Source organism: Vespula pensylvanica, chromosome 11 (assembly GCF_014466175.1).
Source record: "Vespula pensylvanica isolate Volc-1 chromosome 11, ASM1446617v1, whole genome shotgun sequence".
Lineage (NCBI taxonomy): Eukaryota > Metazoa > Arthropoda > Insecta > Hymenoptera > Vespidae > Vespula > Vespula pensylvanica.
Window position 1 is genome coordinate 352647 of NC_057695.1, and position 14395 is coordinate 367041.

The 14395-nt window shown below is 30.8% G+C and overlaps 2 protein-coding genes across 7 annotated transcripts in view; both read right to left on the minus strand.

The window, feature by feature from the left end:
• Positions 1–8689, minus strand: part of LOC122633076 (mucin-5AC-like) — a 49894-nt gene extending 41205 nt beyond the window's left edge. Inside the window, exon 1 of one of the 2 annotated variants that reach the window (XM_043820586.1) lies at positions 8359–8689. In XM_043820586.1, coding sequence (XP_043676521.1) covers positions 8359–8540 — 182 coding nt within the window. In that variant the 5' untranslated portion in view covers positions 8541–8689. The remainder of the gene's footprint in view (positions 1–8358) is intronic. The other variant, XM_043820585.1, reaches the window with a different exon arrangement.
• Positions 8690–11623: 2934 nt separating this feature from the next.
• LOC122633088 (myb-like protein X) overlaps positions 11624–14395 on the minus strand; it is a 3165-nt gene continuing 393 nt past the window's right edge. Inside the window, exons 1-3 of one of the 5 annotated variants that reach the window (XM_043820628.1) lie at positions 13898–14170; positions 12946–13159; positions 11624–12273 (exon numbers count right to left, since the gene is read on the minus strand). In XM_043820628.1, coding sequence (XP_043676563.1) covers positions 11875–12273; positions 12946–13159; positions 13898–13935 — 651 coding nt within the window. In that variant the 5' untranslated portion in view covers positions 13936–14170 and the 3' untranslated portion in view covers positions 11624–11874. Of the gene's footprint in view, positions 12274–12945; positions 13160–13525; positions 13673–13897; positions 14171–14395 lie in introns of those variants that run through there. The other 4 variants (XM_043820629.1, XM_043820630.1, XM_043820632.1 and 1 more) reach the window with 4 other exon arrangements.

Consider the following 14395-nt stretch of genomic DNA (forward strand, 5'->3'; position numbering starts at 1 on the left):
TTTAAAGAAAAATTGAGAGTATCACTTAGGTTAAGTCGATCGAATCGATTCGAATGAGAATGATGTATGTAAACTCGTGAAACTACTGTAACCGACTAACGCACTAGGAGGCCGTTGACATGGCCGGTGAGTTCCTATTAATAAAGGGTTGCCAACGAGTGCATTCTAGGTCCGTCGGAGTTCCTAAAATAGCAAGAATACCGGCGCTGTCGAGAACAACTCCAACCAATTCAATTTAAAAGCATTATGAGTAGGTAGCTATTATTTGACACCAGAAGTTCCAATAAAATCGTCGTACATATGGCGGAGATAAAAGCGTCCTTTGATAAATCGATATAAATCATTTTCAAACGAAATATCAAAAGAAAAAAAAATATATTATCTAGGAAAAAAGGAAGAGAAATTGTTTCCGATCGAAGTGATTTATAAAAAAAAAAAAAAAAGATAATAATAAAAAAAAATGTTTCAACAAATCTATCTTGTAATTCGTTGATTTAGATTTTCAATTAATACTTATAGCACACAAATTTTCTTCTCGTAAACGTTCGATCATTTATTTTTTACGTTTATCGATCAAAATTCGATATCTCTCTTCCTCCCTCTCTCTCTCTCTCTCTCTCTCTCTCTCTCTCTCTCTCTCTCTCTCTCTCTCTCTCTCTCGCACACACACGTGTGTACACACCCACACACATCTTTTATTTCCCTTCTTTTCTTTCCGTGAAGATGTTGGGAAACAGAAGTAAAACAGAACGGTCTAAATAAATTAAAAATAACTATTTCTCTCTCTCTCTCTCTCTCTCTCTCTCTCTCTTTCTCTCTTCTTGACCTCCTTCTGCCTTTTTACTGTTTCTACGAAGCATTAATAATGAAATAAGACAGAAAAATTTATTGGAAGACACTCGAATTTACGAAAAAGGAAAGAGAAAGAGAGAGAAGAAAAAAAATTTTAATCGGTATTAAATAACGATTAGAATGTAAATAATTGTGTGACGTTAGATTCGATCGAATTATTTAATTTTTTTCATTTCCTTCTATCTGCGAAAATAACTTGTTGAGTAAAAGAGATAGAGAAGAAAAGAAAAACAAACAAACAAACAAACAAAAATGTTACGAAAATAATTTATTAATCACAAATACGTACCTACGTATTTTTTCTCCCGTAATAAAAATTAATAATAAAAATATAAATCAATATGTTATTTAATGAAATATATATATATATAATAAATATAATAATATATAATATAATAAATATAATAATAATAAAAATATAAATAAATATATTGTTCGATTAATTAAAAGAAAAATACATACACACACGCATGTATGTACGTATATATGTATTTTTATCAAGGTCAGTAAATGAACAACGTCAATGGATCTTCTTCGATGAACCAAGGCCACGATCTTGACCTTAACTGTCAGAAACGAGGATTCGACCTCTTTGCTTCAACGATCGAAACACAGAAAGAGAAAGAGAAAGAGAAAGAGAAAGAGAAAAAGAGAGAGAGAGATACAGAGAGAGAGAGAGAGATACAGAGAGAAATAGAGAGAGGTGATTTTAGATCGGTTTCGTAGTATGTATGTATGTGTATGCGTATATATATTTTCATCGTGCGAATATCTCTGACCGACTTATATCATAGATCAATAAGATCTTTAAATTTTCTATCGATTTCGAATATCGTATCATCTAATCTAATACCATATGATACATATATATTTTCTTTATAGATACATCTTTACAATTTAAACGATTTCATTGCATCGTAAATAACTATTTAAAAATTAAAAATTATTATATCGGTCCAAACAGATATATAGATTTTCTTTTTACCGTATCAATTCGTCATTATAATAATTTCCTTCGCTATATATCTTTCGCGTATACATCTTATTTTCTGATAGGAAAAATTAAGAAGAAAGTAAAATTGAAAAAAAAAATAAAGAAGAAGAAGAAGAAGAAGAAGAAGAAGAAGAAAGAAAAAGAAATATTATTTTCTAGATCGAAATTCTTTTTTCTTTTTTTTGCATTCATATTTTTTTGAAAGACTAGAGAAACTTGACCTTGACATTCTCGCGTGTCATCGCTCGATAGCCTTGAAGATAACGTCGAAAATTTTTCGAGAGAAAGGAAAAGAAAGATAGAGAGAGTGTCTGTGTGTGTGTGTGTGTAAATGTGTATACGTATGTGTGTGTTTTGTAGAAGAAAGACGCTGTATTCATTCTACGGACTATTCATAGAAAGAACGAAACTACCTAGAGCTAGTTTCATTCGAGATTCCTGTGTGTTCAAACATACCCCTTCTATCTCTTTACCCCTTACCTTCACCCTCCCAACCCCTAAAAAGATATTCGAGATACACGAGGTAAAAGATTTCCCTTCCTTGGTCCATTCGTTTATCATTATTCCGAGGTCAAGATCGTCAAATCCAAATGTTATTCAAACATGTTATAGACGACGAATATTTGCATCGCTATTATGATACGAAAATATGAAATCTTTAATTTGTTAAAACAAATTTATATTCCAAATAAGCCTTGTTTCTTTGTTTTTCTTTTTTTTTGTTTTTGTTTTGTATTGTTATTTAATTGATTGAATCTCTAACATGGAAATCTTTTTATTTCGAATATTGAAGTTCTTCTTCTTTTTTTTTTTTTAAGATTCTTAACAATAACGAGAACTTTTCTAATTCTCAAATATATCTTAATTTTCTTCGAAGTGTTCCGTTTTACTTAAAAAAAAAAAAAAAAAAAAAAAAAGAAAGAAAAAAAAACTTCTATATCTCGATCGAAATAAATTTTGTATATATTCGAAATGTTTAAATTATTCTATTAAAAAAGTTGTAATCTGCGTGGGTGTGCGTGCACGTTTATATATCAAATACGTATTCAAAAATGTGTCTACTTCAAGTAATTACTGTATAAATTATTTCAATGATTTACTTAATAATGATATATTACAATATTAACAAAATGTTCTCCAGTTAAATAAAATATAATATAATAAACATATAATTTGTTTTTACGTTACATTAATCTTACAATATAATATCTAATAATAATAATTATTAATAAATATCATCATTATTAATTACTAACATTAAAAAAAAGAAACATAAATATATATATATATATAAAACATATATACCTAACAATCAAAATTAATAAATTACTTATACAACAACTTCGAATTTTTATTAAAACAAAAATTACTTCTTAAAATTATGTCAACGTCTAAAATGAAAAACGTCTACATTTTAAATCAAATTACATGCACCCACCCACACAAATATATATATATATATATATATATACACATATACATATAAAAAAAATTACATTTTAACGACTTCATAATTCTTGATATAACGTTATAACGATATAATTTTCTAATGGATAAAATATCGAAACATACAGGACATAGTTGAAAGAAAGAAAGAAAGAAAGAAAGAAAGAAAAAAGGAAAGAAAGAAGCAAGGAAGGAAGGAAGGAAGGAAGGAAGGAAAGAACGAAAGGAACGAGACGGGTCGATTCTCTCTCACCTACTCGACCCAGCCTCTCTTCAAATTTCCTCCTTCCTCACCAATACCACCCCAACTATCCCCGTCCCAAACTCTTCGTACTACCACCACTACCACCCACCTCCCACCTCCAACCACCCCCACTCTCACCCTCACCTTTACCCCTACTCTTTCTCGTTCCTCTATATCTAATCCTTTCTCTGCAACTTGCATCTCTCTCTCTCTCTCTCTCTCTCTCTCTCTCTCTCTCTCTCTCTCTCTCTCTCTCTCTCTCTCTCTCTCTCTCTCTCTCTCTGTCTGTCTGTCTGTTTGTCTCTCTCTCTCTCTCTCTCTGTCTCTGTCTCTCTCTTAGTCTATATCTATCTACCTATCTATCTATCTCTCTTTCTCTTTTTAAACAATCCTGTCATACTGAAAACTCGACGAGAACTATCCCGCAATTGATTTCGTGCCATTATTCTTCCGCATTGCCACGTGACTCTCCTCTTCGTTCATTATACTATAATTTCAAAAAAAAAAAAAAAAAAAAAAAAAAGAAGAAAAAAAAAGGAAAGAAAGAGGGGAGAGTAGATTATAGCAGTATAAAAAAAAAAGAAAAAAAGAAAAAAGGAAAGAAAGTAAATATATTTGAGAGAAAAATTTCACGCACAGAATATTATTATTTGTGTTTCATGCACGTGTGTGTGTGATATCTTTTTTATAATTAAAAATATACCTATGTACGTATATAGTTGGATAAGTACATGCTTGAATAACGTTAAATGAAATGGGATAGAACGGATGATAGAGAAATTGAGGAACAAGGAAAGATTGTCTAGGTGAACGTTGAAATCGGCAAGATGGAGTAGAATTTGTCTATGTGTACGTGTTACGTCTGTGTGTTCGTCTGTACATGAGACAGAGACAGAGAGAGAGAGAGAGAGAGAGAGAGAGAGAGAGAGAGAGAGAGAGAGAGAGAGAGAGAGAGAGAGGAAGTAAAGGGGAAAAGGGAGAGGGATGTGAAGCTCCTCTTGGCTGCTGCGGATCGATAAAACGGAGCTGCGTGATATGCTCGGTTCTCAACACGAAAAATACCGATAGATACGGTCTAACTATCGTTTGATTCCCTAATATTTTTTTGTTTCTTTTTTATTCTTTCATTCGTTTTTTATTTTGTCTTTTCTTTCCATCTCTTTTCTATTCTTTTCTTTTCTTTCGTTAATCAACCATATTTTTATCATCCCGATTATATTTTAGATAGGTGGGTGAGGGACGAAGAGGGTAAGATAAATGGAGGAAGAAGAAGAAAAAGAGGAAAAAAAGAAAATATTCGAGACGATTAAAATTAAGATTGCAGAATGCATTCGTCGGGAAATCTTTCGGAAAATTCTACTACAAGAGAATTTCTATTGTTTCGAAATTGTAAAAAATGTGAATATAGGGATAAGTTGAAAATAGTACAAAATTCTATTAGTGCGATAGTATAAATGATAAAGATAAATATTAAATAATATCGTTCGTTGAAAATTACGTACTCCGAAAGAAGTCAAATGTTGATAATGATAAATGTCAATTTGTTGAAAGTTACGTGAACGTAAAAATCACTAGTACAAATTTGAAAAATCATTCTATTATTGTAATAAGATTGATCTAATGATAAACTCATTGGACGTTAAAAATCGATCGTAATTACCTCGTTACGAAAATTCGTAATTATTAAATTTATAATTAAAATAATAATAATAGTAATAGTAATAATAAAAGCAATAACGACAAATGTGTGAGTCTGCAGAAGCAAAACAAAAAAAAGAAACATTATATATTAAAAGAAAAAAAAAAAAAAAAAAAAAGTATTCATATATTCTAAAATAAATCTACAATAAAATTATATATTTAAAAAAAAAAAAAAAAAAATTCTCTCGTACAAATGCAATAACCTAACAATAATAATAATAAAAAAAAAAAAAGAGAGAGAGAAGTAATAAAAAATTTAATAAAACATGACTAGTAAAATATTTGACTAGACCGAGACCAATCCGACGCAAATACGTGCGCACGTCCTAAAAAAAGAAAAAAAGAAAAAATATAGTAATACGTATTTGTGGAAGACTGAATGGAAAGAGAAAAAAAAAATATATATATATGGAAAAAGAAGAAAAAAAGAAGAAAAAAAAAAGAATAAAGAGTAGTAAAAATAACTATTTCACATTCAAGCTCTATCTTCTTTGATCTTTCAATTCCAATTCCAGAAATAGACAAGGGGGAAAAAAGGAGAAAATACATTTGATTATATATTAAAGAGTGCTCCGTATATCTATCTATATCTAAGACCGAACAGGATATAAAATTAGAGGCCTATAGAACGTTTGATATTTCCATGGAATATGTTAGGTTACGTTAGTTTCGTAGTCGATCGATGACGATGACGAGGAGGAAAACTTTCGATGTGATATCGTGCGAGTAGTGTCGCAAAGCTGACGTAATGGTTTGGAAAAAAGAAAGAGTAAAAGAAGGTATGTGAGGTGTATGATCGAGTCTTTACAACGTCTAACGACTTTGACGCAATTGCTTCCAGTCATCTACGTATACGTATCGAAGACGATATATATATATATATATATATATATTGTATCCTGTTTTTATATCGAGTACGATGTAATGTATCATTGTAAATTATTTAACAATTATTTCTTTTCTGGATTTAATAAAATAATAATAATATATATTTCTATATGTATATAGATCATAACTATTTGTATATATATGAGTGTGTTTTAATATATATATATATATATATATATATATATATATATATATATGGGTGTGTATATACGTACGTATCAATTTATAAAGTTAAAGACCGTATAGAGAAAAAGAAAGAGAAAGAGAGAGAGAGAGACCTTTGATAAGAAAGACATTCTATAGGCGAAGCAAAAGCTGTAAATAAAGATGGCCTACAATCAATGACGTCATAAGATATATCCTATCTAAGGGTCAACGACCTTCGCATCTCGGTCACCTGTCCGCTAGTTACACACATATGTGTGTATATATATGTATATATATATTCTACATATACGTAACATAAATGTAAAGATACGATATTACCGAATGAAAATATCATTGTTAACCCTATCTACTCTATTTGCTTACGTAAATAGTAAATACTCTGAAGTAAGACACGTCTTACGTCTTACATTGTCGATAAATCGTTTTACACGATTTTACCGATCGGTACTAGATCGATAAGTAAGTTCTCTTCATTAACCTACACTCGTTTAGATTCGAAAGATATAAGTGGAAAGGAGTATTTTATACGATTAAAATTTCATATTATAACGTAGCAAGTTAATATATTAGAATATTTAGTAAGTCGGTCGTTTAACGGTAAACGGAATAATGAATGTAATAGCGAACCGTTAAATACGTTTAATAGAAAATCGTTGTTAATTATTACGAGATGTTTTTCAACGTAATTATACGCATTACGTATTTGATTTATTACCGACTATTATTTTTCGTTGAGGTAAATATAAGAAGAAGAAAAAAGAAAAACAAAAATATAAACACGAATCAGAATTTTATTAATAATCGCAAGAAATAAAAAGAAAGAGAAAAAAAAAATATATATATATACATATATGTATATTTTAACTATTTTTTAACATAAAATGATATCTCATATATTTATATATTATATACATATCTATATAAAAAAAAATATTTATTATATAAAGAAAGAATAACTATATCTATAATTATATACATATATATATATATATATATATATATATATATATATATATATATCTTTTTAAAAGCATGTGTTCAAAATTGCCGCCCAATGAGCTAACCTCTCGAACTTTAAAAAAACATTCGATTTACGTTCGATTCACGAAGGAAAAAGATCGGAAAGAAAAAAAAATGATGACAAAAAAATAAAAAGGAAAAGAGACGAGAAAAACGAAAGAAAAGGAAGATGGAAAATAAAATAGTTTTCCGAGTGGAATAACGATCCTGAATTAAAAATGTGTATCGTGAGTTCAACGGTGTCATCGACCTCGAAAAGGAAGCAGAGCAGGAACGCGGGAATGAACGAACATATGTATGTAGAAGTGAGAAATACAGGAACAGGAACGAGTCGAACGAATAAGAGAGAGAAAGAGAAAGAAATAGAGATAGAAAGAGAGAGAGAAAGAGAGAGAGAGAGAGAGAGAGAGAGAGAGAGAGAAAGAAAGAAGATAGTATATATACAGGCTCCAGAAGAGAGTGAGAGAGATATACATACATAAAGAGAGAGAGAGAGAGAGAGAGAGAGAGAGAGAGAGAGAGAATCAACCGTAATGAACTCAACGCATGTGCCTACATTACCAACAGAAATACAACCCAAACAAAGGATAAAGAAAAAAAGAAAAAAGAAGCAAATAAAATAAAGTAAACGAAAAGAAAAGAAACCCGGAAATGTGCGCTCACTCCACGTTCTTCTGTCTCTTATTCGTCAACTTTCGATACAAATGCGCTCTCTGTGGGTATTAAAGAGAAGGCCAAAAAAAAGAAACAAAACGTAGAGAAGAATGATAGATAAATAAATAAATAAATAAATAAATAAGCGTGAATACATCGAACCCTTTTTAACAAGTTTGTTATTTACGAATAATTTCCGATAGAAATGTTTGTTAACTTTGATCACTTACTTGTATCACGCTTATAAAAACAAAGGAATAATAATAATAATAATAAAAATGATAATAATGACGACAACGACAACGACGACGATGACGATGACGATGACGATGACGATGACGATGACGACGATGAAAATAAAAATAATAAATAAATGATAAACAAAACTTACCCCTTGCGTTTCTTTCTTATCCTAACAGAAGACGTTGATACATCACTGTCGTCATTCTCTTCAGAATGTGGCTCATCGTAACGTACAACAGTGCCAGTCGTACTAGTTCGTTTGTTCGCGTCGGCATGACTATTGCTATCATCGTCGTCCTCAACTTCTGGATTTGCGACGAGCGAGTACATCGACGAAAATATACTCTATCAGTGAATAAAAGTTTGACGTCGACCGGTTTTACTGGACGACATCGTACTTCCTACCCTTTTGTTATATCTTGAGAGGGAGTACTTCACCCTCTCTCTCTCTCTCTCTTTTTTTTCTCTCGCTCTCTCTCTCTCTCTCTCGTACACTCTATTTGTCCTCTTTTTTTTTCGATTAACCTACTATTCTTTTCTTGAATACGCATATATCTATATTCATGTATATATAGATGTCATCGATAAAATTCGAATTTGTTTCCGAAGGAAAAGAAAATTCGTGAAAAATTCTTCTTCTTTGATCAGGTAACCGCACACAATTAGCTTTATCGCTTTATATACACGCACTATTACATGCCAGCCTATATATACGCGTCACATACACTCGCGCACATAACACACACATACGTTGATTGATACGCTCCTTGTCCGTTACTCTTTTCCCCCCCCCACTTCATTTTACCTAACCTACCTCTCTCTTACCAAACGATGCGCGGCTAACTTCACCCTTCTCACCTCTCTAACCCTCCCACCTTCACCACCTTACCACCCACCCGTACACTAGCGCGGCTCGAGCCAGACTGGATCGTATCTTGAGCCCCTCTACCCTGCCACTACTAGTGACACCTCGCGGCAAACTTTGGTAACACGTCGATTTATAACGTATATTTCGTATACGTACGTATCAATGATGATTGTGTACGTGCATGTTCAAGCGTGTCTGTGTGTGACGGTTATATTATTTCCTTTTTTATGTATTTCTTCGATATCGACGCGTTATCTTTATAAATACGTTAATAATGGCAAAATTTCTTTTTCGATTACTTTCCAAAATTTACGATTCAAATTAATTAATACTCCTAATATATATATATATATATACGACACGTCGAATTTATTCCAATGAATAAACGTACATTCGAAATGTATTGAAATGAAAGATTCTAATATATAATACTCGATAATAATTATCCAAAAGAATTAAACGAATACTTTCAACGAAGTGATTAACGATACACAGTAATTCGATCGAATGATACAAAAAGTCTGTTTAAATAAATGATATATCTCATATGACGCCATTGTTTATAATTGTCAGAATAAAAAGACGATCTTTATCGAAAGACCTTCTTTACGATTATTCGTTTTTTTTTTTTTTTTTTAATGATGATCACGTCTCTCAAAAATTCAATTATAACTCGAAACAGTGTATAGGTACGAGGTATCTAACGATTCTAATGTGACGCAACCGATTGTAATATACAAATAAAACGTTATTCTTTCATAAGCTCGGTCATGATCAACGAATTATAAAATTTACGTCGTTCTTTATTTTTTAATTGTTTGCTTGATTGCTATAAGAAAAAAAAAATCATCCATTTTTTCTTTCTTTTTTTTTATTATTTTATTATTTTTTTTTTTTTTTAACAAGTTGGTTCTTCGTGATCGAAAGAAAGGGTTCCAGGATCAATAGATACATACCTGAAAAAGCAGATCCCTTGGGGTATGTTCACATGGGAAACGATGGTGCTTCGATCGATGCACTCACCCACACACACACACACACACACATAAATTCACGTACATAACCTCAAAACACACACAACGCAACGATTATAATTTACGCGTCAAAAAAAACGAGACCAACATGGTCCGATGGTGGGGAAAAAAATATATATATTCCTTTAAAAAAAAAAAAAAAAAAAAAAATCGTGCGTGTGTACGAGAGTATGATAAATTGAATGCAAAAAAAAAAAGGTCTAAAAGAACGAAACGTATAGTACGAATGCATTTTGACGTTGAAAGTTTAACGTTTAAACTTTTAACTTTATGAAGGATGAGATGACAGAAGAGGTTAATTCCGTGATGAGCTTGCAAATTTTTCATATCGTCGATCTATAAAACATTTCTATTATATTGCTCGTATCTTTTGAATCATCTAAACGAATTTATAATACGCAAAGATCGCGATTATTATTATTATTGTTGTTATTTTATTTTTTTTTTTTTTTATTTTTTTATTTTTATTATTATTATACTTCGGAAATGTAAATTATAAAGGTATGTATCTATGTACGTGTAATGTATGCATGTATATAAATAATCGATTGTAACATGCAAGAGTCGATAACAGGTTAACGTTAATAACAAGAACCTCGTAGCAATCTACGAAATTATTCTTGTATATTGCTCTAGTTGGAAAACAGCCAAGAACGAACATGACTGTGTATTTCTTCTTCTTGTTCTTCCTCTTTCTTCTTCTCGTTGTTCGAACGTGGCCGCGACCTTGAGGTCGACGACGCCTGTTACCAACAACGTGAAGTTAGCTCTAACGAAAATACAGGTGAATTCTTTAGACAAGTTAAATATTCATCGTACACGCGTTCATTAAATTTCGTCAATGCTAATCGACGTACACGTGCATCTAATTATGATATAATCTACGTCGATATTTTTCAAAGGCAAACAATGTCAAACGTGTTTCTTCGTTAAACACGATTGACGTGCGATAATTAAATGGGAAAAAAAAAACAAAAGAGAGAGAGAGAGGGAGAGAGAGAGAGAGAAGAAAGAAAGAAAAATAATGACATATGAAAGCTTCTGATCTTTTTTTTTTTTCTTTTATCACTTTTAAGGATGATTAGAGAGAAAAGAAAAAAAAAATATATATATATATGTATGTATGTATATTTATGCTTCTGATTTGTCGTCTATATCATTTAAGGATGATTCTTAAAGAAAAAGAAAAGAAAAAAAAAGAAAAAAAAAAAAAGAAAAGAAAAGAAAGATTACAATGGTAAACACAAGATATATGAAACACGTACATATGTATATACTTTTTATTGTACAATCAGATGTGCGAAAAGAGAAGATTATGCGAATACGACGAAAAAGAATACGATTTAAGAATATCGTTTCGTGTGTGTGTGTGTGTGTGTGTGTGTGTGTGTATGTGTACGTTACGATCGATTTATTATTTTATATCTATATTATATATATATATATATACCTTGAGAATACATACTCTCGTTTTATATATTTATATAGTATTACTATACACTTCTATAATATATTATCTATATACACTTTTTTTTATTACAAAGTGACGTATATAAAAAATACATTTTCTTGATAAGTCGACACATGGCCGCCATGACAGAATGAGAAAAGAGAAAAAGGTTAGGACGAACGAATCATTGAAAAGAATTATAAAAGACAAATTATAAAAAACACAGAAATTGTCAAAAAAATAAATGAAACAAATTACAAGCTCGATTAGTTGGACGAGGATAAAAGGAGAACAAAAATTTATATATATATATTATTTGTGCTTTTTTATCTTCTCTTCCTCTTTCTCGTTCTTTTCTTTTTTACCAATCAGTAATTCCATTTCTTCGGACTGTTTCGACGATCCATCATGTTTGCTCGAAATTTTCTCTTCCGTACATTTGTTTTCCTTCTCATTTTTCTCCTCTTCCTTCATCTTCCTCTTATTCTCCTCCTCCACCTCCTCTTCTAATTCAGAAATATAATCCTGATAATCGATCTCATCGCCATCTTGTATCTTCTTTAATTCTTGCTTCAACATTTCCAAACATTCTCTTCGTTCCATCCATTTTTTCGTGATCTCGATATTTTGCTCCTCCGTACTCTCTCCCCCTAATATCATCGTCTTCTCTTTTTCTTCGCATTCGAGTATATATCTCTCGTAACTATCCACCTTAGAATAAAAGAAAAAGAAAGTAAAAATAAAAATAGATAAATGAACGAACGACAATCTTTTTCAAGTTTGATTTTCGTTTCGATAATAAAAAGTTTGATATGCGTATGTTCAATTTCGAAAAAAAAAGAGAGAGAGAGAGAAAGAAAGAATTCTTTTTGAAGAAAAAAAAGTAAATAAAAACGAGCTGTTAATTATAATATATTATAAAATTCGAGAAAACATGTCGCATCTGCAATATCTCATGCGTTTACTCGTGTTATCGTATGATGGTAATAGATAAAGTAGTACGAGTCGGTAACATTACCGACTCAACTTATTTCCTATTAGTATTAGAAAAAACAATGATTAAAGAAAAACGGAATACGAGTATGACAAAAAAATTTGATACAAGTACACACGTCCAATTTGAAAAAAAAAAGTATTATAAAATTTTTTTTTTTTTTTTATTAAAAACGAATTGAAATCTCTTGTCTCCGAACAAGACATTGCATCCATCGAATTTAACGTTTGCTCGTTGTTATCATATAATGACAATAGATAAAACAGTTTGCCGAACGATGTTACCGACCCGATTGAAGAGTAACAATTCCTCTCGCCAGGTGGCACTCCAACGATTCTAATTTACCGACGGAAAATTTCGCGGCGGGATTTTTTCAAACGAGTACATACCTTATCCTGCAACATCTGTTGTACGTCATTTTGTTTCTTCAAATGCCGAGGAAGCCAAAAGCAAGCCTGAAGAAGTCTCAAGAAAATCCAAACTGCCCCAGCTAATGCCAAATAGGAGAAAGCGGTATACACCATATTTGAAATATCCACCGTGATTTGTTGATGCTTCATGACGACGACAACGACGAAGAAGATCGTAACAAGTAAAACAAATCTGTAAATGAATTTGTTTGTTTTTTTTTTTTGCTTTTCTTTCTTTTTCTTCTCCTTTTTTTTTTTACAATCTCGAACACGAATGACGTAAGAATATCTTAATAATGTCTCTCGTTTAATAAGGTCATTACGAAAAGACTATATACATGGAAATATAACATATACCGACATATATATGTATGTATGTATGTACGTATTTATGTATATAACTAATCGATTACACGACATCCGTTAGTCGTTCATATTATAGTGAACGTTGTGAACATATCGATTATGGTTTGTACGATATACACAGAATACACTTTCGTAATAATTAATGCATCATGCTATTGTACTTTACCGAAGAATACACGTAAAAAGTACTTACATGTAATACTCTCAATCCCTTCATATATGCTGTATATACGTGTACATGTGTATATGTAGTTATTTAATTTTCTGCAGAAAGCAATGTTCTCGTTTATGGTGACAAGGAATGGGAGTGAATAGTGAGGGAGTGTAAAGACGTGTACGTCTATTTAGAAAAAATGATTATCATTACGATAATTCATAAATCGATCGGTTTAGCTCGTGTTACCATTTACGTATACGTATGGATGTGTTTTACATAGATAGGAGATTTATTAAAAAAAAAAAAAAAAAAATAATAATAATAATAATAATAATAAAAATAAAAGAAAAATAAAAAAAGAAATAAAGAGAAAAAGGTTCGTCGAGAAAAAGCAACGTTCTTACTCACCCACATACCGTTAAATATAAATCGATGTTAACACACATTTTCTTGTACGACGTAATGTATGTCGCGCGTACTCGTCGAAGAAATTATGTAAATAAAATTATAATACATGTTACATTAATTCTGATCCATATATGTTGTACTGTAATTATATTTCAAGCTATTAACGAGCAAGGGTAAATAATGAATGAAATCATTTTTATCGATATTTAAACCCCCGATACGATGATGTACTTTCGTAACCGTTAACAAACATCGTGAGGAAAAAGAAAAAGACAAGAGAAAGGACAAAAGAAGAAATAGAAAAAGAACAAACAATATAAAACAATAGATAAACAATAGAAACATAGATAAACGAATCGATCAAATAATTAATTTGATATTGATCTCTCGTAATTATTTACAATAATGAATAAATAAGTATGCTGAAAGAGTAAAGCGCGAGTATCGTAAAAAAGAAAAGAAAACTCTGTTCGAATTGAAACAGAAAAGAATAAAAAA